This window comes from Diadema antillarum, unplaced genomic scaffold (assembly GCF_040938485.1).
Source record: "Diadema antillarum isolate AM-2024a unplaced genomic scaffold, OU_Dant_1.0 scf00000008, whole genome shotgun sequence".
Lineage (NCBI taxonomy): Eukaryota > Metazoa > Echinodermata > Echinoidea > Diadematoida > Diadematidae > Diadema > Diadema antillarum.
In genome coordinates this window covers 1,551,139-1,578,740 of record NW_027270897.1, presented here as the reverse complement: position 1 = coordinate 1,578,740, position 27,602 = coordinate 1,551,139, and the positions used below count along the sequence as shown (strand labels likewise).

The following is a 27,602-nucleotide window of genomic DNA, read 5'->3' as shown; positions in this document are numbered from 1 at the left end:
AGTAGAACACATCATTGAAAGTTTGAGGAATATTGGACAATCCGTTCAAAAGTTATGAATTTTTGAAGTTTTTGTGCAGTAACCGCTGGATGAGAAGACTACTGCAGTGTGTGAATAACTTAGATGTCACATGCGTACAACAATATAAGGGAAATATAAAGAGAATTTCACAAAATTTCATCTTTTGCAAAAAGTACACACTCCCCCGACTCGTTACCGACAAATGTTATGGGTAATATTATTCCCCCTGCCTTTAGAAAGAGTCAAGTCAAGTGCTCTTTTATTATGCGAAAAAAGTGAAAATATGTTGAATTTTCTTTACATTTTCTTTATACTGTTGTACGTATATGACTCACAAGCTGTAGTAGTCTCCTCATCCAGCGGTTTCAACACAAAAATTTTAAAAATTCATAACTTTTGCATCGATTGTCCAATTTTCCTCAAACTTTCACTGATGTGTTCTACTAATATTGTTGCATTCTCTCAATCCTTATGTTTATGAAGGTGAACTTGTCCTTTAAATTACGAGAGGGAGCGTACCTGACCAAGAACTTACTGAGATATTCTGGTGCCATTGAATGGCGGCACTGATAAGTCAGTAACAGTATCTTGAAAACTATACGTGACTGAACAGGAAGCCAATGGAGCTGTTTCAAAATGGGGGTTATGTGAGAATTCTTCTTTGTGCGGGTGATCAATCTTGCAGCTGCATTATGAATTGCCTGGAGTTTATGTAACTGTGAGTCAGAGATATTATACAACAAACTGTTACAATAGTCTAAATGACATATAACAAAAGCCTGAACAAGCTTCTTAGATACAGAAAGACACATTTTAATCTGTAATAGGGATTTGAAAAAATAAATCAGCTGAAAAGACAAGAGAAGTCCTGATGTCTTGGGATGCGAGATGATGACATTACCCATCCAATCACAGATATGTCTTACTCTCTTGATAGCATCTACGCAGAAAAGTACACACTGGACTGCAAATCAAAAGGATGCCCAGTATTATACACAGTCAGTGTTGCTGGAACCCTTTTGATACTCAATTACTTTCCCCATTAAAGGAATTACTGCATGCTCTTAAATTTTCATAGTGGTTTTGATTTTGCTAATTTTGTTAACAGGCTCTCGATCTTAACCCGTTGAGGACGAGTCCCGAGTATACTCGGGCAAGGGTCTATGGGAAATGCGTGTTATAACAAAATCAGCCCGTCCTCAACAGGTTAAAGATAATGCATGGAAATATGGACAAAAATAAAAAACAACAACAAACAAACACAATTTGCCCAAAGTGCACTGTCCCAGGTCAGCACTCTAGCACTGCAATATATTGTGACTAGCAATTCCTTGAAATTTAGTACTTTTTGTCCAGAGAGATTTGATCTTATTTCAAGCAATGTTGCAAAAAAAAAAAAACGGTTTGTTTGAGAAGTCCACTTTCTGCTGAATGTTTTTGTTATCTTTCTTTGCAACTGTCACAATGTCAAGACCTAAAAGCGCAAAAGTAACAACTTGTAAAAAATATCCAATTAACTGTCATTTACAAAAATATCTCTGTGCAAAAATAACAGCGTGTACGGTATTTCATTCATGTGTTAATCCACTTGTTAAGACTCTAGAACTGCACATAAAAGTTCACATAAAAGTTACTGAATCATACTTGAGAAATGTAATATGTAATATCTGTAAGAATAGAGCTTTGACTCAAGTTGTTGTTGCTGTTTTTTTTTCTGTACAGATAAATAGCTTAATTGTTTTTGTCTTCTTTAAATCCCTCATTTGATAAGGCTTTGCAGGAGTTTCCAGCATAATTCATGCAAGCTTATTAAACTTACCTTTATAATTTCCCACACTTTTGAGTACCACCTCTTCTCTGACCATCCCTTGATATCAACGGGGCATATTCCAATGAAAAATTCCTTCATCTGGCTTGTCCTCATTTCTCCATTCTCCCTACCCAGCAGAGGGGCATCTAAAAAAAAAAAATAAGCAAACAAGCAAACAAATCACACATTGCGATGAGTACTGACAAAGACATATGACAACAACAACAACAATGAAAACAGGATAAATTTTGAATACTCTAATTCTTGGCATGCTTGACAAGTTTAAATACGGGGGGGGGGGGGGGGGGGGGGATCATAATATCCATATTCAGTAAATCTTTCACCAACAGATATAGCTGGATAAGTGGCATTGCTACTACTGCCACACAATCAGAAACTACACTCCTGAAATATCTATTCAGTGTATGCTCCCCTTTTGTTGCCATTACTGTTGTTATTCATATACTCTTCATAATCACATCACACGATTAACATAACAAGTATCACTTTTCATTTCTTCAGAAGACATCACATACTTTTGGAAGAGAACCAGAAATGTACAACCATCACATATTCTGAGGGTGATTTTTGTCCAGAGAAACAATCAAAATATCTTACGTCCATAAATTGAACAAGGTGATGTCACAGCCAAATCTGGACTGAATTCCCTTTTCTTACATGACATAATAACGAAACAAACTTTATCCTTTACATATCGTTCTACATTTACAGCACTAACTCTCTCTATAATGGCTTGCAAAGTTGAGGAGACTCTAATTGCTTGATACTTGATGTAATAATCCCTTGTGTGGTAGCTCTTATGTGAATCTATACTGGGATGATGAACTTAGGCTGTGCGCCATAAGAAGATGCCATTTCGTGCAGTAATGTACAACAGTCTCACATATCATACAGTGCTGAAGTGATAATAGCTTGATGCCTTCAGAAAGAAAAATAGACTTTCATATGTATGTATATATATTATATATATATATATATATATATATATATATATATATATATATATATATATATCTCTTTCATATCAAGATTTGAACAAACCTTTTGTTTGTTTGATTTTTATTCTACCTGACAAATCTGATTAGAACATAGTGTGGAATTCTAAACAGCCAAAATTTGCTAATTTTCTTCTACTGAAGGGAGCGAAGCTGCCAAAAATGTGCCATGTTTTAGCTCCAGAAAAGTACTATTCTAAACTGCAGGACTACCTAAAAACCGAGCAAGTCCTTGCTTTAACATGATTCTCCAAGAATTACATCTTGAGTCATCATCACTGTTGTTTCTAACAGACAATACAATGTAGTTAACAAAAAGGGAGAATTACAGTAGAATATAAATTGACAAATCAACAATACGCACACTGGTATCCTGCAAGCGAAAACAGATAAACATGCAAACAAATACCGACTAGGTATGAGAACAAATTTATCTTCTTGGTTACCTTCACCCTCGTCATCTGACTGTGCATTGAGGGGGCGCGGTGTTATACTGCGCGCAATGTTTCCGTCCACACCAAGCATGCTGGCCACTGCGAGTCGCTCGGTAACTGTCAGGTTGCCTAGGTACATTTGTAACAGAGACACATGGATAACTTTTAAAGGCCCTGTTTACCTGTAGGAGCAGTAATTTGAAAAATTTTCAAGACATCTTTTGATGCATATGTGTAGGTCAGTTGTATCACAAAACATCCTACCATATCAAATTTTTGCAATAAAACCTAGAATATAACGAGATATTACTATTTTTTGCATTAATCCATAACTGTAACTGTAGTCTGGAAAAATTTTTATTTTAACTGTTGTTCACATTTTGTATATCTAACGATACTTCACATCGATTATACTGGTTCAAATTTTTACATTGTTTTTTTTTTTTCTATTCCGAACTCACATTTTAGAACTGCTGTGTATTTTGGAGCACTAATGCTGGGTTTTTATTTCATCTGCAAATGATAAAATTATGCCTTTAAGGGTCAATTCACTCTAACTTGTATCATCTCAAATATATATATCTACAGTACATTTTGAAATAATGATGCCACACATACAGTGAAAAACAGGAACATAAGTGTTCCCTTCATTGCTGTAAGTGTTATTTTTCATGAGTTCCACATATGAACAGGGGTGTATGTATATCTCTGACTGAGTGAATATTATATTCTTCTCATGTGTTATCTCATCAACAAGGGACACTTCTAAAATGTCATTACTGCTTTTCCCCTGAAACTCTCTCAGTCTTGATGTGCTTGAAATCCAACTCAAATCAAAGTCAGACAGATTAACAGCCTTCTAGATCTTCCATGGAGTTACCAATTAAAGAAAATGATGCACCAAATCACCAATACATTTGTCATCCAGTGCAAGTAAGATTTCATTCTGACATTCGACAATCATGCATGTATACAGAAATATACTTACAATGACAATCAAAAACAATTTTCAAAAAAAGAGGGAAATATATGCAATATATGTGATATTTATATACATAAAAAGAGTTCAGTATGATGAGATGCCTAAAGAGAAAGGAACTACACACAAGAAATGACTGAAAAACTATGCGGTAAATCACTGCAACAAACACATAGTAATGCATGACAATAAATCAAGACAGTAAGACAATAAATCATGTGCAAAAAGGTAATGACTTCTCAAGTGCCTATTATTCCAAATTTCAGCTCATATCAAAACAAGACATCATATCAAGCACTTTGGGAGCTATGAAATCATAACTGCTAAGTGCTTGCAGTGTGCAAATGATATTGATTGATATTTATGGACATGCAAGCAGTGCAATTCTGATTGTTCTTGGTCCTATCAGTGTTTGCATTGATTATTCACAGTAATGGTCAGCATATCAAGATCACTGTGACTATCAAAATCATTATAAACTTTCATGGTAGAGTTTAACTAACCAGTGAAATGCATATATATCAGGTTTCACTGCATTTTTTGCAGCATACACTGCTTGATTTCTTTTCTTTTTTGATAGATTTCTGCTCAAAGACACCATGTTGGAGCTTTTTGACTGCCTTTTCTCTTGGAGCATGTAAGCATGTGTTTATATACTAACCTCGTTCCTGCAGATGTGCCAACGTGCCATAGTCAACAGCGACCATGTCACTGCCATGGCTGTTGATGCTAGGCACACGATGGGCGGAATTAATACTGGTGCCGTGAAAATGACTGGGCTCTATTAAGAGAGAATGGGATGGACATGGGCAGAAAGGAGTAGATGGAAGAAAGTGAAATGAATGAAACACGACAAAGCTATGTATGCAGTGACTGCGCGTTTGTGCTTTTTGTCCAAATACAAACCTTCACCACATCATCCTGATAAAGTCCCAAACATTAAAGTCAAACAGGCAATAAAGGTTTTGTTTTGTTTTGTTTTGTTTTTTGCTTTTTGCACAACAAGAATTCTATACGTATGTTTTACGCACTCAAAAGTGGAAAACTTGATGACTCAACTGTCATGTCCAAAGTTCCACAGCAATGTTTGAAATTTCATGCTCTTTCATTTCTTATGAAGAATGTTGCCACGGTGGTTGAATGGGTCTATCATGTTTAAATTCCTTAATTTAACAGTATCTCAAATTCAAAACTGATTATCTCTTCTTCTTTTTTTGAATCATATTTATCTGTATTTATCACATTACTTTGCAGTGGATTTAGAGAATTTAATTGTTAGAAAGTTATGTGCCATAAGAATGTAGTACAATAAGCAATTCTACAAAATTGCTGGGCAAGTTTGCCAGGTTTCTGCAGTGACAGTTCATAATTGCATTCATATCGGCGAGGACATAGCTGAAAAGGAAATGAATAAACTGTAGGCTTTTATCAACTGAGAGCTGTCTGCACCTGCTTAGAGAAATCACATGCAAACAATCATGGTGATGGCAGGTGAATATTTTTATGTGGATCCTTTTTAACCAAAACTAGATGAAAGCTCATGCTTAAAGGGATCGTATAGTTTCGGTTGAGACCTAATTTCAGGTTTCTAACATTTTTTGCTGAGATAATGAGAAACCTCTTATGAAATATGAAAGAGCATGTAATTCTATGAGGAAATCAATGTTTATTTGATGAAAATTTGTTTTGAAATGGCTGAGATATCCAAAACAGAGCGATTCTAATAAGTGTGGGACCCACACTTTATTACGATCACTTTGTTTTACTTTGTTTTTGGATATTTCAGTCATTCGAAACCTGATTTTCATCAAATAAACTTTGAATTCCCTTAAAATGACATACTCTGTACTATGTCATAAGTGTTTTCTTGGTATCTAGCAAAAAGTTAAAAGCCCAATTCTCATCTCCACCAATACTGTACCATCCCTTTAAACAAGATCATTATCAAATGTGTTTTCTATTTGCATGCATCAGAAATGGACTGCTACAGGATTACATGGTATGAACAAATGACACATGGTTCTGTTCTTTAACATGTGTTCAAAACAAGAACCTGTCCCTGCTGGCATCCAATACATTTTCCCAATGAACTTTGTGGAAAATTGTTCTTCTGTCACACACGTATGCATTGATTTTTCAGTAATCACTATGATGGGAAGTGAGAGTCCATCAGACTAAAGCATGGATAAATGAGAGCTGACAAGGTCATGTGACCAGTCACATGCTGAGTCATGTGATCTGCTTGTCATATTGTATCATTTCAACATGCAATGAGAGTGGAACATAAACACAGAAAATGATAAATGTTCTGGTCGTGAATGAGCGTGCATGCAACTCAAGGATTTCTTCATACATTATAAACAAGATACTGGTATAATTACTACATAGTGACTGACTGAAAGACAGATAGATAGATAGATAGATAGATAGATAGATAGATAGATAGATAGATAGATAGATACTTGGGCACGTGTCACATTTTGCAAACATAATATCATGTGCATGTTCACATGATCAGAGTCTCCACATAAGTTTGCTACATGGTCACCACAGGAGAATCTCCAGGCTTGGAGTTTGGAGTCTCTGACAAAGTTCCAATCGTACACTGCTGTGCATCATTTGTTGTAGTGTGATGAAGCTCCCCCGACAACACATAAAAAAAACAAAACAAGGCAAGTGCCATAATGTGTCTCGCCCATTCGCTTACAAGAAATTGTACGGGAATGGGATAAAACAGATTAAAAAAAGAGATATAACTGATAAAAAGAGGTATAAAAGGGTAAAAATTTATGGCCAAAAAGAAACGTGCCATAAAAACTTAACATTGGACCCTTAAAGTTCGTTGACCCCTGCCTGTGACCTTTGACCTTGTGCTGACCATCCACTCCCCAAGGGACATCCACCATCCAAGTTTGGTCACAAACGGACTTATGGATCAAAAGTTATGACCCATAATAGAAATGCGCCATAAAAACTTAACATTGGGCTCTAAAAGTTCGTTGACCCATGCTTGTGACCATTGACCTTATGGTGACCATCCACTCCCCAAGGGACATCTACCATCCACGTTTGGTCACAAATGGAATTATGGATCAAAAGTTATGACCCATAATAGAAACGCGCCATAAAAACTTAGCATTGGGCCCTAAAATTCATTGACCCCTGCCTGTGAGCTTTGACCTTGAGGTGACCTTCATAAATAATAAAATGTGAAACTTTGTATGACCCCTCTTCCCTCGAAGTTTGATTGCAATTGAAGCCCAGAGTATTGAAGTTTTTGTAGCGTTACAGACAGCCGACGGACGGACGGACGACGGACGGACGACGGACGGACAGACGCCGCAGGCGATCCCTTAGTCTCCCCTCACCTCCGGTGGGCTCGACAAAATGACTCAAGAAAGTTTGGACATGGTTTCATAAATCATTACAAGTTCCCAGGCGGGCTTGAGGAACTTGCTCAGGCAGGTGGTGCTGCCCTGGACTGGATCCACAGCTTGGATATCAACCTACAAGGCTAAACCCCCCCCCCACCCACCTCGTTGTATATTGCATCACACAACAGAAGAAGACAATCTAATAATGCTGACAGAAGACCTTATTGGCCTAAATCTTTTTCTTGACGTGGCTACAACATGCCTTGAAATTTATCTTAAATCTCTTTTGTTAGCAGAAAAAAAAAACCAAACAAATTTCTTTGAGTTTCTTGGTCTCATTTTCTATTTTTCACTAGAAGAGTTAATCTGTCCAGAATAGAGGACTTCCAGCAGTTGTCTGGTGATGGTATATATCAAAGCAGCGCCTCTAAAAATTGTATGTTATGTAAGATTTTCTCATATTTATTGCTCAAACTTTTAGTCCAACTGTCCCACAAAACTACAGAAGACTCTGCAGTCAGCTTGTTAAAGGGCAATTTGAAGTTCTGATGCAAAAATCCAACAGACTATCTTGCTCAAAATCACCATGACATATCTGTCAATTAGTGCCATCAAGCGTCACTATGTCCTTTCAACTATCACTCAATGCACTGACTAATGTGAATATGCCATACACTTGTGTCGCTTGTGGATCCATACGGGGCCCAGAACATCTGTTACGAAAATGACGGCAAGCTCTGAGTGACTGCTACATGGTCGGCAAATGAGCCCTTGAACGACTGAATATATCCACATGAGTTTTGCATAACTGTCACTGGCCAATGTCAGTGGTGTTAACCCGTTGAGGACGAGTCCCAAGTATACTCGGGCTAGTGTCTATGGGAAATGTGTGTTGTAGCAAAATCAGCCCGTCCTCAACGGGTTAACGAGGCAAGTGCCAAATTGTGTCTCGCCCATTCGCGTATAATTCCCGAAAATTCATTGACCCGCCTATGACCTTTAACCTGGTGGTGACCTTCAACTCCCCAAGGGACATTTACCATCCAAGTTTGGTCCCTAAAGTTCATTGACCCCTGCCTGTGAGTTTTGACCTTGAGGTGACCTTCATATATAATAAAATGTGAAACTTTGTATGACCCCTCTTCCCTCAAAGTTTGATTCCAATTGAAGCCCAGAGTAAAGAGTTACTGAAGTTTTTGTAGCGTTATGGACAGACGACGGACGGACGGACGGACGGACAACGGACGGACAACGGACGGACAGACACTGCAGGCGATCCCTTAGTCTCCCCTCACCTCCGGTGGGCTCGACAAAAATGAGCAATCATGATGAGAATGCATGACAGAATAATGTAGTTCACAGCAACAAATGGAAACTAAAGTTGGCTAAAAGCAAAGATGGCCCTCAAGTCTCAATCGACAAAAATGTTCACATGCAGAGCCCCAATGTGTGAAGAAATTTCAAGCATACAAATAGCATTTCATTGTTTGTCAAGTCAAGCACATTTAGCACTTAAGGAGAGCAAATAACAAAACCTTAGGCCTTAACTCCCTCCCTACAAGCCTTTAAGTGAATGAACCAAGCTGATAGAAATACACTTTACTTTGATGAGTTTATATGGATTTTCTTCTCTGTGTTCTGCAAACAAACAAACAAAAACATGTAATAAATTGAATTAAATTTGATGAATATGCCCCACATCATTGGAATGAAAAGGAAAAAAATGTGCATAGCTGAGTATATTCAAGATACAAGCGACTATTGTGAACCTACGTGTCTATACATGTACCTTGTAATAATGTGCTCGTTGAACCATCAACTCCCAGCACATCAGGAATAGGCGTGCTACTTATAGCTCTCGGTGATGCACCGTTGGTTGTAACCTCTTGGGGTTGCATCCTAAGCCTGTGTTTCTGGTAGATCTTTCGACCCACAAACACAACAACCACGTAGAGTCCATAGAGAGCTATGTAGCCTGCAAAGTAACACACATACATAGGTACAAACAAAACGAAAGATGGCACAACTAGAGGGAACAACATTACAATGCCCTGAGAACAAATGCATAAAAACAAGACACCAGATTTTCAAATAGTGTAGCGTATGATTTTGCTTTGGCAGGGAAAAAAAACATACTTGTAAACACCTAGTAGAAATTAACTATTTGATTTAAAAGAAAAATGTGACTGGACTTTGCCACACTGGTAAATGGCATATGCATCTATCAGATATCGACAAGAAAAAGGGCAGGCTGCAAATGGTTGCTATGATGGTATTTTCTGTATCTGTGAGGTTCACTGAGAGAGATCAACACAATAAAGTGTGTTTTAATGTCTTTACCTTTTTTCACTCAGTATGCCCTGTTCGTTGCTCAAGACAACATTAAATGATGCTTAAACTTGAATAGAAAACCAAATCAGGTACAGCTGGTACAGATTTTTATCAAATTGGCAACACAGATCAAATCAGGCACATCACTTATATTACCTCCCCAAAATGGGCTAGGTCTTTGATTTCCACATACTTGTTGCAATGTTCACTAAAATTGGTCTTTGTTGGAGATTTCTGTTGCAGTTTCAATGGTTTGGTAACAATTCTGCAGCATTTCACCCTGTTATTTTGCCAGTGCAAGGCAAGGTTCATGCAGTATAAAATGCAGAAATCAAGGACAGTGCACACATGTTGATACCTGACTTGAATGGCAGGCAACGCCATTGCAGTGTTCAGATATTAGGGTCCTAATCTTGACTAAAGCTTATCAGAAATACGAGCTTTGCTGTTTACATTTGTTGGAAGCACATTAGCAGGAATCGACACTAACGGTGGCCCGGTGGCCCGGGGCCACCAAAAACGAGCGTCGGGCCACCAAAAAGTCGGATAATTGCCTTTACTTTTGTAGATGGACAGCGGTAACAATCGGCTCCGTAAGATGCTAAAATAAATGTCAGATGTTTGCTTTTTATTTTGGAAATGAATAACGGTAATATTCGACTCCGTATGATACTAAAATAAGTGTCGGATGTTTGATTTTGTGTTCGGAAATGAATAAGGGTAACATTCGGCTCCAGAAGATGCTGAAATAAATGTGGAATGTTAGCCTTGACGTTCGGAAATGAATACTAATAATATTCAACTCGTACGATGAGAAAATAAATGCCGGATGTTTGCTTTCACGTTGGGAAGTAAATAACAACAACATTCAGCTCCAGAAGATGCTAAAGTAAGTGTCGAATGATCCCTTTGACGTTCGGAAATGAATAAACATGATATTCAACTCCATATAAATAGTAAAATAAATACAGGATGTTCACGTTCAGGTGAATGATAAGAATAATGTGTCATGTTTGCTATTATGTTTGAATGTATATAGCAACAACATTCAGCTCCGGAAGATGCTAAAATAGATGTCGGATATTAATTTTGCTCTGATGTTCGGAAATGAACAACAATAATATTCAACTCCATATAGATAGTAAAATAAATACCGGATGTTCACGTTCAGGTTTGAAGTAAATAGCAATAACAGATCAGCTGCGGAAGATGCTAAAATAAATGTCGAATGATCCCTTGCCCTTTGACGTTCGGAAATGAATAACAATGGTATTCAACCCCGAATGATGATTAAATAAATGTCGAATGTTTGCTTTTACTTTCGAAAGTAAGTAGCAATAACATTCGGCTAAGGACGATGCTAAAATGAATGTCGGATATTTGCTATTACATTTCGAAATGAATAACAGTAACTTTCAGCTGCGTTTGATGGTAAAATATTTAATGTCTGATGTCTGCCTTGACGTTCAAAAATGAAAAACAGTAAAATTCGGCTCCGTACAATGCTAAATTGTCAGATAATTCATTTCACTTTCGGAAGTGGACAGCAGTAACATTCGGCTCTGTACGATAATAAAACAAAATAAAATGTTGGATGTTTGCTTTTTTAATTTTAGAATGAATAACGGTAATATTCTGCTCCGTACGATGCTAAAATGAATGACAGATTATTGCTTTTACATTTGGAAATGATTAACGGTATCAATCGGCTCTGTTAGATGCTAAAATAAATCGGGGATGTTTGCTTTCACGTTCAGAAATGAATAAGGATAACATTCAGCTCCATAAGATGCTAAAATGAATGTCAGTTCTTTGCTTTTACATTTGAAAAAAAAAAAATTAATAGTAACATTCGGCTCCGTACGGTGTTAACATACTAGCAAATGTTGGATAATTGCTTTTACAATCAGAAATGAATAATGGTAACTTCCAGCTCTTTATAATGCCAAAACAGATGTCGGATGTTCACAAATGTCTGCAAATGCTCCCACTCTATTGTTCCAAACGTAAGTTTTGACCACCTAAATAGGCATCAACTTTTATAATAATCTATAAGCCTAGTTGCTAAATCTTAGAACTCAGAATAACGGTAAGATGATTGAATTTTCTCTTCATTTATTTTACATTGCATTCTACATTTACATTGTACATGGGTACATGTATCACTTCATTAATACTTAATATTTCATTTTCTATGTTCAGTAGGACCGATTTAGTATTTCTTGTTTTTCTTGGGTTTTTTTTTTTTTGGGCCACCAGATTTTACTTTCGGGCCACCAAAAAATAAAAATTAATGATTTTGGTGGCCCGATCGGGCCACCAAAAATAAAAGTTAGTGTCGAGCCCTGACATTAGTTATGCATTCAAAGCCTTGGTGGTTTTGCGATGCATTATTTAGCATGAGAGCATGCAAAAAAATGGGTAATTTTGAGAACAGACTGCATGACTTACATTACTCCTACTCCTAGTAATCATGGCCAAGAGTTTCCAATTCTGACTGAATCTAAACGAACAGTGCTACTACCCTTACATGCACATATATCAAGTCAAGATGGCCTGCATGTCTTTCATAAAACCACTAACCTATTGTTTGTACATAATCACTATTTTGTATGCCACAGCATGTGCCAATGTAACCATGTGAATCTTAGAACTCAATATTCTCATTTGTGCTCCAACTCTGATGGAACTCCTACAATTTTTTTTTTTATTTGTTCATTCATTTTGCTTGGTTTCACTCTTTTCATTACAGGAGAAGGAAACCCAATTTAATGTTAATTGAGTGAATGCAGGACACATCAGTGAAAGTTTCAATCTCACTACTGGTCACAGTTTCACGACATTGTTTTTAGTGCTGGTCACATACATGTATACATTTGTTAAGGCAATGATTTACTTCTTTAACAGTATTTCCCATGGCAAGGTACTTGAATGTTTCATGAAAGAAATTTCATTATCAAAGCAACTGCAACTACAACATAACAACTCATCATGGAATGGGACCTCACCGACTGCTTCTTGGAGTAATATGTTCCCTTTGTAGAGAATGTAGAAGGTCCAGAAGGCCGCTGCCAAGTAGAAAATTGAGTCTCGCAGAAATGGTCTCTCCACCATCTTGAAGGGCCGAGTGATGGCAATGGAGCCAGCGACGATGGTCGTCACAAAGATGCCAGCACCTGCAGGGTAACCATGGAGATTAGGGAATAATCCCATAGAGATAATGGGATAATAAAGCAAAGATGACTTCTCATTTATCCCTTGAATACTTTAAAACACCTTTTTCCAAAATACTTGCTGTACCATGCCTTGCTTCCTGTAAATTGTCAATGTGGGTGACTTTGTCAAAAATGGAAGTAATACCAAACTAATTTATGTATCTAAGTTCTTCCTAGAAAGCTACATGTTATTCCTTCATAAGACTGCTTTATCTGCAAGCCAGGACACTGTGAAACCAGAAATTACTCATGGCATGAAACTTTTGCAAATTGGAGCCAACAGACTTTTTCCCAACATGAAACATTTGCAACCATGATTTTACCAACCATGAAAAATGATGAAAATACATGTATTGGATTTGTGTTGACAAAATATTTTGCAAATTGTGGCTTCTCGCGAAGTTCGCATACGTACAGTGCATATGAAACTCTCTGGTTTTACAGTATTCTGCACACCTGTCAGTACTTTCTCATTAAAGGTTACCTGTAGACAGGAGAGTATTACAATGAAAAAGTATATAACTACAATTTAGCATATAATTTTGTCATGTTACTTTCTTCTTCTTTTCTTTTTTCTAATCTGTGTTAGTAGTAAAACTTACCAAAAAGAGCTCCTATTGCCAGACCAGCTTCACCGTTCCTTGCATTGGTCACTGCTGCTATAGCACTGAAGATGTCTGGAGCACCATTGCCAAATGCAAGGAGCGTCACTCCGTAATGATCAGCAGACCACTTGTACGTCAAGGAAATTTGAAATCACTGCAGAAGCATTGCAACACATCCACACAGAATTCTGCTTCCTTTCTTGACTTTAAATATCAATCTATAGTCTATTCCACAACATTCTAATCCCTGTCCTTTGACTAGGGTATGGTTTTGCTTCCCAAAAATTGATATTCAAATTCCCTCAACACATGTCAATTAAACACACATTGAACGACTGCAATATTACTCAGCACTTGCTTTAAAGGGATACTACAGTATTGGTGGAGATGAAAATTGGACTTTAAACTTTTTTTTGCGAGATACCAAGAAAACACTTATGAAATAGTACAGAGCATACCACTTAAGAGGAATTCAAAGTTTATTTGATAAAAATCGGATTTGGAATTCATGTAGCTGAAACATCCAAAAACAAAGTCATAAAAACAAAACGATCATAATAAAAGGTGGGTCCCACACTTTATTAGGATCGCTCTGTTTGGGATATCTCGGCCATTTCAAAACCAATTTCCCTCAAATAAACATTGAATTCCTCTTGGAATTACATGCTCTTTTTTCCTATTTCATAAGAGGTTTCTCACTATCTCAACAAAAAATGATAAAAACCTGAAGTTAAGTCTCAACCAAAACTATACGATCCCTTTAAAGTGTGGCCAATAGTTTCCCAAAAGAGTGAGTTGGATCTATGCAAATAAGACTTATACTTCACAATTCTCAAATAACTACACAACTTATAAGGATCCTCCCTTCATCAGTACTTTAGAAATCATACAAAGCTACAATGAGTTGCTTGGAAGGATATAATTTCTCCCTGAATTTGTCAAGTTTTGTTGGTCATCACATGCGGTACAGAAGGCGACACTAGCCTTTGATATGACACACACATTTCAATAGCAAGTCCTCATTGGTATTCACATACCTACTAATTAAAACGATGGATATAATTCGGTATGGAATTTCAGGGGAAGAGATATAAGAGGCAAAAGTGTCAGAGGTGAATAATCATGATAAGCAAAAAAAAAAAAAACAGTGTGAAAAACAATCTATTTCTTACATTTGACATTTAATTTGGCACTGTCGAAAGTGGAAAGCATTCAGGAATTCTATATATTTCTTGTATTTCATGTCTTTGTTAACATCAAGCAGAGAGACTTTAAGTCAGAAGAAGAAACATTTTCTTTTCAACTGATTGACAAATTGCCCGACATTGACAGTTTTTCATCAGAACGCAATTATGCCAGAGGCTCAAATCCTGATACGGGCAATTCCATGAGAAATGTTCACTTTGGTGAAAAAATGAAGTTTTGAGTTTCACTTAAGTTCTCAAATATTCTAAGAAAGTAACATATATATTTTCATTTTTCACTAGTCGCACCTTTATCATTACAAAATTTTGTATTTTTCTCAGTCAATGAAAATTCTGTATGATGTGTTGCAATGATGCAAAAATTTGGCTATTTTTAAAGAGTTAAGTGTTCTTGTCTCTAAAGGAGGCCAGATATGTCCTAGAGGCCTTGCTCAGCTTTTAAATTATAGTCCTGTGTATATATCAATGGAAAATCACAACCAACTTCCGTAGCATTCATCAGTTTTTGACCCATTGATCCTCAAAGTTGTGTGATTTCTATAACATTTGAAGCGTCATGTCCGTTACGTTTTTCACTATAAGTTTTCATAGCCAAGAGGAAATTAGTGTAAAGTTGCTGTAAATTAATTTTCAATGTTAGGATTGAATCCCCTTGCATGTGTGAAAACCACTTTTCTATACCACTTCTAGTTTTCCTGTAAATGGCGTAACGGACATGACACTTTGCGTAACGGACATGACACCTCATATTAGACAAGTGGCAAAAATAACACTGTGGCCCAGTGAAACAGGGTGGTGATTAGTTTTAATTGCTTGAGGATAGTAGGACATTTCTATACTTCAGTAAATAATTAAGTCTGCACATAACTCAATAAAACAAAAACGAGCAGAGTTTGCTTTCTGCTACTGGAAGACTGTTGATTTTAGATGATCTTGCTACCCTGTTACACCGGTTTGATCCATTCCCACCTCTTGTAATCCTGACTGATAAACAGCAGCTGTCATTCCAAGGAGTATTTAGACAATGGAGTTTTCATTGTTGGCCTTCCCTTCAATACTTAAAGTGAGCACTTTCTACATATAAGTACATTGTAGACCACATTTAACACATAACCACCATGGAGTCAACACAACAGCCAGGAACTCCTGCACAAATGGATCCTCGTGCATCCAATGAACATGATCACTGATGATACAACAACAAAGAATCCAAATGTCACCAGCATCAATGTCTTCAATGATGGTGTTGCCTCATAATTTAAAAAAAAAGTTTGTGCTGCATCCATACATACCTCTCTCATCTCTATGACTATATAAATCCACACCTTCAGTGGCACTTTAATGAGATATCACTTGCCAAGAGGGCTGAGAATGGAATTGTTTGCTTTATTAAGCGTGTTGACAGTACATGTAGCTCTATTGTCAGAGAAAGTCGGTCTGAATGCTGGCTATCCATTTCATCAATACAACTAAACTAGATGTACCTCTATGCCAAGGGATATACTGGTATAATGACAGCGCACAGCATCGTACAACAAGCACAATTTTGAGATGCTATGAGAAGATGTTTATCCACTGAAAGGTACACTGTATAATCATTTAGTTGGTACGGAAAGCATCCAGTATTTCAAGAAGTCCTAACCTCACAAGCTGGTGAGAATAATGTAACCAGTACACCACTCTGGCAAGTCTTAAGAAGTGCCTATGAGAGCAGGCAATAAGTTGATTATACAATTTGAATGAGTTGAATTTGCCGAGAAGAAAACAAGAAATACTTTGTTGCCCAGGTGACCACTCTACATGGAAATGGATTATATGTTGTGAAAATTCTCAGAAAAAAAGGGGGCTTGATCATTCACTTCTAGCCAAGAAAAGAAAGCATTTGTTGACAATGATAAAGTACTGGTAGTAGCAGTGGAATTTTTACAATAGTCTATCCAAGATTGGATAACAGAGGATGATTCTACTCCAAGGATGACATTAATGCCAAATGAAAGAACTTTGCAGAAATGAAATTTTCATACCTTATTTCTTTCAGATGATAACACTAATTTGATAATGGTACCAAACAGTTTTGTGGTCCTGTTTCATTGCATAAAAGTTGATGCAATCCTGAGTGCATTTTAATGATGTTGTATTCAAACTTTTTATTTCATACAGATCTGGTTCGTTCTGTTTTCTTTGCCTATCCGCAGATATGGAGACATGGTCTTCTGTGTTGAACATGTATGCCATTGTGGTACTCTGGGCATTGTACTCCATGTGCTTTAGAGTAGCTGTTAGATCACTGAAACCTGCAATAAAAGGACTTTTTGATGTTTTGTTCAAGATCATAATGTAGTTAGCAGTGTGCAGTTATTTTAATCTTTTTATTTTGAAACAAAGAAGTGAAAGTATGGTTCACCTTACAAGGGTGTCATGTCCGTTACGCTAGTGTATAATACTAAGTATCAAATAGTAGGCCACTAAGAGAAAAATAACCATAGTATAAGATAGTAATATGTCCTGTTTTGCTATGGTGGGTGGTAGTAACTGGAAATTTGTTACTAATTGTAGCTAGCTGGTGCAGGAGCGAATTTGTTTTATATTTCTTTGTTTTGTAAATATGTGACCGTGCACCTCAAAACGAACATAAAGTCGCACACACTGATTTTGCGTGAGGACTGAAAATAAGTGAAATGGGTCAACCTAGCCGAACTTGACTTTTTCATATTTTCTGAATGAGCGGGTCTTCTTTTACATTATGCTAAAATCTGGTATCTTAGAACGGGCAGGAAAGTGTGTCTTTTTAGCAGTTTATCTCGAACATTTTTGGTAGAATAGTGTGATCATGTGGGTCTTTAGAATCCCTTTTTCATTTCTGAAAAACCTTGTCCACACTCTTCATTTTCAACTCTAATAACATTTAAAAGGTTAGTGCTACTGCTTTGAAAGTTGGCATTAATTATGGACAGAATGTGTTAATGAGGCATGCTCAATTTCACTTTAATCTGATAATCCCTTCATTGTTATTAGTCTGAAGGTTTACTTCCTGTTTTTTGTCCCATTCATCGCACAGCCAGCACGGTTTGGTAAAGATTAAGCGCTTGAATATAGACACTGTACTTCAGACAGTGTCAGAGCCTCTTTTCTCAGTTCACACTTTTCCTGAGTGTGTGATTTCTTTCCAATATTTAGATACTTTGTAGGTTAGGAGAGTCTATTTGATTTGAGTTATACATCATTTTAAAGCTTAAAGTCTGCTCTTTCAGAATATGGTCTTAACTAAAAATTCATGTCTGGCGACTTTTTGTTTGTTTTGAGGTGCAGGGTCACATACATACAAAGACTAACCCCCCTAAAATGATATAAATATAAGAAATATTACATGATTGCAGTTATGATGTGTGTCCCTATGTTCTAACCTTACTATGCAAACAATTGAATATCTGCTATACCTTGTAATGAAAAAATTCTCTTAGCTTACAAAAAGTGGACAAAACTGTCATGTCCGTTACACTCGAAGTGTCACGTCCGTTACGCAATATTTTAAACTATTAAAAAAGAATGAACAGTAAAACTACTCTAAATTAGGACTTTATGAGTAAAGCATGATCTAAAGGTTTAATCAAGACCAAAACCAGCTGCATCTTATCCAAAAATTCACAGGAATTTTCATAATGGTAAGTAGATCAAAATGCCTTGTCCATTTAGTGTCATGTCCGTTACGCTCGCTAAAAATGCAATTTCTCAACAACCACTTGATAAATTTCCATGAAATTTTCTGTGTACATTACATATACTTAAATGTGTCTGATAAACTCAATAAGAATCTTTTGGAGACTCCCAATTTTATTGTGTGATGGTTTGAATCACAAAAAAGTGGTCTGAATGTCATGTCCGTTACGCTGGAATTGACCATATATCTAACTGATCAAGAGGTCGTAGGTTCAAATCCTGCTCGAGTATGTACGCCCATGATTTGTTATCATGGCTACTACTAAAACACTGATCAATTAAGTGCTTATTTACATCGATGTAGTGCAATTTGTCAATTAGTTGCAATGAAAACATCTCGATAGAAGAATTTCATGAATTTGAAAAACATTTTGTCATGTGGTGCTTCAGTCATAACATTATCTTGGGCAGGAGATACGCTGCAATAGGTCCCAAACTTGATGATCAAGTGTCATCACTGCCGTAATCATGATACCATACAGTCTACTTATCATCAAAAACAACTATGGGCCATGTTACATTTATAAAAAAAAAACATGCAATCACACATAAGTCAGATATCAGCCAATCAGAAGTGAATATTCAGAAACTTATGTTTGATTTTTCAGACTTATGTCTGATCTCAACTTTTATGCAAAAGGGCCCAAAGTGGATATTTTGATGTGCTCCCAAAGGTGGGACATTACATAGAAAGTAATATTTTCCAGAATTAGGTACAGAGCAATTAAAAGTATGGTACTTCACCAATATTCTTCAGAAGTTGATGATAAAAGGATTGGTCAGAAAGTGAGGAAGGAGACAATAGACCCTAATGTGTTCCAAACTGGGTTGAGGCATCGTCCTCATATTTGTAACCTTGATACTTTATTCTACATACGTGTACTTCTCCAATATGCTCCAGAACAAATTCGTGGAAGTTATTACATTAATTTCTTCTTCTTCTTCTTTTTTTTTTTTTGGTGACTGAGGTTAATAGGTACTGAAAAGATAATTTCCCCATGCCAATCTTAAGAAATTTCAACCCTAGCTGGATAATAACAAAACTATTGGCATACTAAACAAAGAACAATAGGCACAAGTAATGTGCATTCTGTGTTTATGTGTATAATTACATACAGTGTATACAGTGCATACAATTGTATACAGTGTCATACTTTGGGTCAGGTAACTTAACAGCAACGTGCAAATAAGCCGATTCTATTAAAAGGGGAAGTCCAGATGATTTTCATAATTTCACATCATGTGGTACATAAACTGAAAGCTCAATGTACAGATTTGGGGAAATTATTGTGGTTCTTGAGCAGAGAAACCAATACTCTGAAAAACCCCACATACTGAGCAAGGATGATGACGTAGGAGTCTCACATTTACTTTTTTTTTTTTAATAGATATGTAGCAATGTAATTCCATTATAATACTGCTTGCTTGAACAGTTCACCTGTGTAGAATGTATGCATGCTTTCTTCTTTTGTTCTGCTCCCTTGAGCCCCCCACTCATGCATTCCAAAACTCTGTACCTGGTACACAGTACAACCAATTCATACTTGCTCAAATGTAAAAGTCTCCTTAAACATGACATCAATTGATAAGAGACAATTCAGGCACAGATACAAAAAAAAAAAAACCACCAACAACAAGTCCTTTGGAATCTGTATTAATTGTACTGAGTGATCCTCAAAACATAGTTGTAATTATACCTGTAATATTCACACATTTTGTTACACAAGCATTTTAAACACTACTTGATGCAATTATTGTAGAAGTGTGGGGCTCAGATGTGTTGTTCAGTAACAACGTGTGCTGTAATTCTCCCAAAAATTCAATAACACTGTAAACATTCCAAAAAGCTAAAAGAAATTTTTCAGTGATGCCACCACAATTTTACAGCTGTCTTGTTAAGTTGGAATCACTTGAATTTATGCAATTTTTGTGACTTGCACTCAATGGATCAGGACATGGCAAATTTGTATTGATTTTGTACCTCTACTTCAAGTTAAGGATGACCAAAATCTAGAAAAGAATTGGCAAAGGACCCTTAAAACCTTCTTCAAAGGCCCTTGGCAATGCAATTCTACCTACGAGTATAGAAAGCTCTCAAAGATTTCACCTACTCCTTGTTTTGACTTTAGTGATTGTCAAGTTTATGAGATTCTGTTTTCACATTCACATCCATCCATGTCTGTTTCAGAACATTCAAACAAACTCAGTCAAGAGCTTTACAGTTCTTTCACTCTATACCCTTTGGCTATTTACTTCTCTGTAGCCAAAATACAATGATTCCACTGGGGGCCTCATGGTTATGGCAATGTAAATATTTTTCCTCCCCTACCAAACCTGATAAACCAACATTCCTGCCACTGAATTTATACCCTTATAGCCACCTTATGAGGTCCCTGTCTGCAGTCCCAGTAGGATAGAACTCAATCTATGAACTTTTTTTTAGTATCATATGAGATGATTTTTTTCTTAAAATTTTCATTCATTTCCCTTGGTTATAAGCTTTATACAAGATATCATACACTAGATGTCTTTAAGGGTAGTTCTATTTTTCAGACTGCATACTTAATATACCTAGATTATAAAAACTTCCACAGAAGAAGAAGAAGGAAAAAAAAATCCTCTTGTGCCACCTTGCATCCATAACGCATCACCATACATATTAAAGCTGGCAGTGAAAAAGCACGCTGCATAATGACTGCTATGTGCCACTTCCTTAAATGTGACTGAATATTGCCAGGACAATTAACTTGCGAATGCAATTAAATGATAAGCTTCACAATTTGTTACACTGCCACAAAATTTCTACACCCATTTTACCCCTCATCTTTTTCTGAAATAAGTGGAGTTATCTTTTAGTCTTTCACCTTTCACTTTGTCGTTTCACACTGCCATCTGTACTGCATCCATAGGCCTATGATAGATATTACTGTATTTTACAGTGCAGATCCTACTGGCCTGCTGAAAACTTAAGTTTTTGATCATCTACTTTAAAAGAGACAGACATATGTGAAACTGTACAAATGATAGAAATGCACAATAGAGCATTGTGACTGGATCCCAAGTAGCTGTTATGCTACATATTACAGTGAGGTCTGCACCAACCCAACAGTATGTGTGCTAGGCTCGTGACGATCTAAACAAGCGCAATGCAGAGTGTGTTTGAACCAGATAAAGAGTGTCATCAATCTGGAGATAAGTCTACTTAGATTTTGCCAGCAAATCTCGAGTCACGTGAAAAGTCGCAGCTCATGTTCGTTGCTGCCCCTCCTCAGGGTCAAAGTTCAAAAGATCTGTGATACTCCTTTAATCCTGCTAACAATCACAGAAAGGCGAAAGAATTCACAAGTAAACATACTCAAAACAGAAGTCATGCTTTGGTCCCTCCCTGTGATTCTGCAGTGGCTGAGGATCGACTCCATAATTTTACGATAATATTTACTATTTTCAGGTAAATATTTGGCATATCTTGAACAGGTTGTACGAAAATATGACTGCCATCACCATCTGTGAATGACTTAATTGGTTGATATCAGGATTCTATGTAAATAAATTGTGGCCCATGGTAGGCATTCCAAGATAGAAACCCATGCTGTTGAAGTTCTCATAAGCTCACACTTGCAGTGGGCTTCTCATGAGCGATAGATGTGACCCATTGATCATAAAAAGGGTATCACGTGAATCATGCAAGTTGACATTGGTTAGGTACAAATTAAAAAACTGAGCACACCACAGACACTACTGATCTTTAAACTGATAAATACCATGGAATGATGACTTTACTCCACCTTGGGAGGTAGACTGTTCCCCAGATTGTAGGATCTACGAAACCTTACAGTTCATTATTCCAGTGGTTCATTAATCGAAAGATCTATTATTCAGAAAGTTCATTAATCTGAAGGTTCGTAATTTCTAAAATGAAATGAGGTTTGACATTCTGAAGGTTCATTAATCTGAACATGACAAAAGATTTGTTATTCCTGAGATTAGTTAACTACAAAAATGACATATTTTACATTGTATAAGGATATATTCCAAAAGTCTGTAAATCTGAAAGTTAAGGTTTGTTATACTGAGGGTTCAATAGTCTGAAAATGAAATAAGGTTTGTTAATCTGAAAATGAGAAACAAAAAAGTGTATACTAACAAACCTTATTTCGTTTACAGATTTTACAAACCTTCAGAATAACAAAACTTTTTCATATTCGGATTAACAAATGTTCAGAATAACAAACCTTGTTGATTTCATTTTCGTTTTTTCAAACCTTTGAAATAATGCCACAGATGTCCAGATTAATGAACCCAATTACATTTTCAGATAAATAAACATCTCATCTAGGTATACAGAATTTGTGTGTTTTGAAATGAATGACAATCAGAATTGCCAAACCTTCATTTCTGGAGTAACAAACCTTTGGAATACTGAACATCCCTCCACAGAAGGACCCCTATTATGAGTACAAAGTATATAGTCTGGATTTGATGAAGGGGAGTTTTTGCCCAATAGTACATGTAGATGTGTTAGAGAAACAGGTGATTGGACACTCAGTGTACCCACGAGGTGATTGTTTTATTGACAGGGCTGTGACAATACACAGAGAAATCAACAACATTGTATGATCCCAAAAAATTACAATTGGACTTTCTGCAATAACAACTTTTAAAATGGTAAATCAATAAAAATGCAAAATTTTCACGGTGTGAAACTATGTAGATCTTACAGAAAACCCCATTCAATTTGCTTCAGTGGTCACAGAGAAATTTGGATTTTTGTAGAGCATGTTAGGAATCCCTTCCCCTTAAAGTTTTGTCTATTGTGCTCATACCTTACAAAATGCTAAGAGCATCTACATTGTAGATTGCAAAACTTGGAAGAACAGGCCCATGACATGCCTTACAGCAATCCACATTTCTCTGTGACCACTTTTATAGCCAAATCGAATGGGGGTTTTCTACAAGATGTAGGTAAGAAGATATTATACCCTGAAACAGCATTCAAATTGTTTAATCATTTTGGAAATTATCAATGTGGAAATCCGACTGTAATTTTTGGGGGAACATATCAGTCCACGCTTGTCTGTCATGATAATGTCCCTTATCAAACATTGTGCTATCTCTTCTTCAATTTTTTTTTTCTACAATGAATCAAATTTTTGTTTAAAAAGTAGTGTTTTTTCATTTTGATGAAATGTTCCCACTCTGGTCACCTGACACCTGACAAGGCCTTGGTAATGGATAGTGTCATGTAGTCATCAATACAGAGACAGATCCATCGTATTCAGTTTAACTTTGTTTCAAGAAGAGTGTTGAATACCCTCTTCAAGGTACAACAAGTCACCCTCCTATAAATCTTAAAAGTTTACTCTGACAGAACAAAGAGACTTTCTTTCTCTCTGTTCTTCATTCATCAGTTACTCAATCATTGGTCCTTCCCTTGGTAATAATGTGGTCAATGCTACTCTCCCATTTCGCTCACCAAATCCAAACAACTACTGAGAAGATGAAATAAAGCCACATCCTTCCTCATCTATTTCCAAGAAACCCTGTACAGTAAGACCAGTCCAATCACCGCTCCTCTTGTAGTCATAACAACTGTAATTGACAGGTACATGCAGTTTTAGCCAATCATAAGCCCTATTCTCCATGTGCTTGAATAGAAGGTTCTTCCAGAGTTTGGATGCACTTTTGGAGAATGAATAGAGTTCCAATCCATCATACACCATGGGAGCATGCCGCCCTCCGATTGCTCTCTGATATTATTGTGAAGGCGACTTGCATTTGTAAACTTTTTCTTGAGTCTTGAGTTAAAACTTAAACTCAAGAAATAAATATCCTCTGAAGACAAATCCAGTCTGCGGAGCCTACGTTTCTCTTGGGTCTACTTATACATATCTCGACTTGGTACCTCTATATCAAACAATGAACATACCGATCCCGAGTAGCTATACACCGCTACACAACAATATGCCCAATCAAGGAGCATTTTCAGGGGCTGAACGGAGATCTGTAGACACTATGAACTTGCGGGTTTTTCAGTCCATGAAAGAGAAATTCCATGGAAGTGCAACATGAGCCAAAGACAGTACGAAAGAGTTATGATACTTTGAAGGAAACCGAAAGTCGCTATAATAGGAAGAATTCAGGAAATACTGGATGACAGCAGAATGAAATCAATCAATATTTTCAGCCAACTGGAGACACATGATTGGTGTACTCTACTTTTTCTGACAATCCAGTTCAGTGAAACAATTAACTCCTGGAACCAACTGGGTGCTGTAAGAAGTCTATAGGGATTCTAGAATGTCGTTGGGAATGGGTTAACATTCTTAAAGGAACTCTCAACCAGGGGCTCAGATCAAGGGTCCATCAGCTCCCTGGGCTGAGTTCTGTAGGGTCCAGCACAATGATTCATGAGGGTTGGCCAAGTGCACTGGTTTCATTGACTACTTCATAGCAATAAAGATGTGGATATTGTCCAAACAAACAGTACTGGGAATGTTCAGATAAAAGAAGATCTATTGTTAAACACTTGCCAAAACTACTTGAAGCACAGATTTTACAGTGGGAAAACATTTCACATAACTTCCGGGTTTTCAGAACGGCAAATTCCATTGTGAAGGCAGTATGATCATACTGATATCAATTTTAAAAAAAATGTATGTAGCTTCACGGATACTTTTAGGGTTGGGTGGGCTGTGCCAACGCAACAATTGTTTCCTTGTTTTTTTGTTTTTTTTTCAGGGGGGGGGGGGAGGGGAGGAGGGTGTTATGCCTTACCTTGACTCACTGAACATGAGATGGATTTAATAGACACACTGCATCTCACCAACACATCAAATCTGACCCAATTCAACAAGTATGAATGGTTCTAACTATTTCTCAGTTTCTATATAAGCAAGTGATTAAAAAAAACAACGGCAAGAGAAACAATTTCTTTTGAAGTTGGAAAAGGATATTGCAATGTTCTGGCTCATCTTCAGGGTGCGTGACATCACATCAAGATTTGGACAAAAGCTGCAAAGACATAATGCGCAACTGTTCAGTACATTTCAGACTTTGGTCATACAGAAACACATGGATACATAACTTTATACACACAGCTTCTGTGATTAACTAAAGATCATATAGCACCAGCCATGGGGTCCCAGCAGTACGGGAGACTCATTTGGAGCATGCCTCAAGGGAATTAAGGTGATGAATGTGCACAATGCGATGTCACATGACCTACGCAGGCCTAGCATGCTTCACTCCTGCCCACATATACCACCTAAGCAGCATATTGTGCGATGACGTATTCATATTCGTCACCATACTGGAAGTGCGCTCCAAACAAGGTACACTGTACTTGTATGTGCTGCAGTCAACACCACTACTCTCCTGGACAATCCAGGGAAGTTTACATTGTACGTCTCAGGGACAATCGAGGGAGGTTTATGTCTGAACAAGACACTATCTTGCCTCAGTCAAAGACTTCGAAAATGCAAGAAAACATATGGACAACATTGTACATTCGGAACTCTTTTTGGGAAAACTGGAAGATATGTACATGTTTGCTTTAAAAGAAAGAGAAGGTGGACTACACATGAGCATATCTATTTGTTACATGATCAAAAGATCTAAGACAAGACCTTAGAAGCAATGACATTCAACAGATACACTGTAACTTGCACTGACTTAAACTGATGATGATAACATTACATAAATAGATAACGATAACATTAATTAGTGACATAAACAATAATTGTTATAATTCCTATTGTGTAATAGCATTTTGTATTCATTGTTGTTATTACTTTATCATGAGTTAACATTATGACAAAAAGAAGAAGAGTGACCCAAGTACAGCAACCCTTACTATCTACAGAGCTCTACTAAACAAATATTTGCATTAAAAACAATGACACGGCTGTAAGGCATTCAATGTCCAATGCAAGCGAGATAATTGGCTCTTTCATTCCTAGCCAGTAGTACTACACTTTACAAAGTGAAAGTTATGATCACTGGTTGCGACATTTCAAATGCCTTGTGACATAAAAACAGACTTGAAATTTAACACGAATAGCTCAATTTCACTTCCCTGTATTCATTAAAAATCAAATTAATGCAATTTTACTTTTAAAGGGAGCATACAATTTTGGTTGAGACCTAACTTCAGGTTTCTTATATTTTTTTGGTGAGATAATGAGAAACTTCTCATGAAATATGGGAAGAGCATATAATTTAAAGAGGAATTCGACGTTTACACGTATTTGATGAAAATCGGTTTTAAAACGGCTGAGATATCTAAAAACAAGCATTCCTAATAAAAGGTGGGACCCACCTTTTCTTAGGATCTCTTTGTTTTACTTTTGTTTTTGAATGTCTCAGTGATTCCACAACCAATTTTCATCTAATAAACTTTGAATTCCTCTTAAAGGTCCTGTTTAACTTTGGGAGTAGTGATTTCAAAAAAATGTTCAAGATATCACTTTTGATTCATGTGTGTGTGTCAGTTGTATCACAAAACATCCTACCATATCAAATTTTTGCAATAAAGCCTTAAATATAAGGAGATATCACTATTTTTTTTATCAAACCATAACTGTAGATGGTTTAGTCTGGAAAAATCTTTATTATGACTATTGTCCACATTTTGTATATTCAACAATACTTAACATCGATTATGAAATACTGGTTCAAATTTTTACATTTGTTGTGTCTATCCCTAACTCTATCTGCAAAAGGTAAATTATGCTTTTAAAATGGTATGCTCTGTACTATCTTATAAGAGGTTTCTTGGTATCACGCAAAAAGTTAAAAGCCCAATTCTCATCTCCACCAATACTATACATTCCCTTTAAACATCAACCTTGATATCAAGCATTTGATGTTGCCTTTTCAAATTGATACTTAGTGCAA

General features: G+C 36.6%; 1 protein-coding gene across 1 annotated transcript in view; it reads right to left on the bottom strand.

Annotated features, from left to right (window-relative positions):
- Positions 1-27,602, bottom strand: part of LOC139718456 (mitochondrial sodium/calcium exchanger protein-like) — a 48,187-nt gene that overhangs the window by 7,005 nt on the left and 13,580 nt on the right. Inside the window, exons 4-10 of the mRNA XM_071629930.1 lie at positions 25,661-25,718; positions 13,783-13,894; positions 12,974-13,141; positions 9,424-9,609; positions 4,922-5,041; positions 3,294-3,410; positions 1,841-1,977 (exon numbers count right to left, since the gene is read on the bottom strand). Coding sequence (XP_071486031.1) covers positions 1,841-1,977; positions 3,294-3,410; positions 4,922-5,041; positions 9,424-9,609; positions 12,974-13,141; positions 13,783-13,894; positions 25,661-25,718 — 898 coding nt within the window. The remainder of the gene's footprint in view (positions 1-1,840; positions 1,978-3,293; positions 3,411-4,921; positions 5,042-9,423; positions 9,610-12,973; positions 13,142-13,782; positions 13,895-25,660; positions 25,719-27,602) is intronic.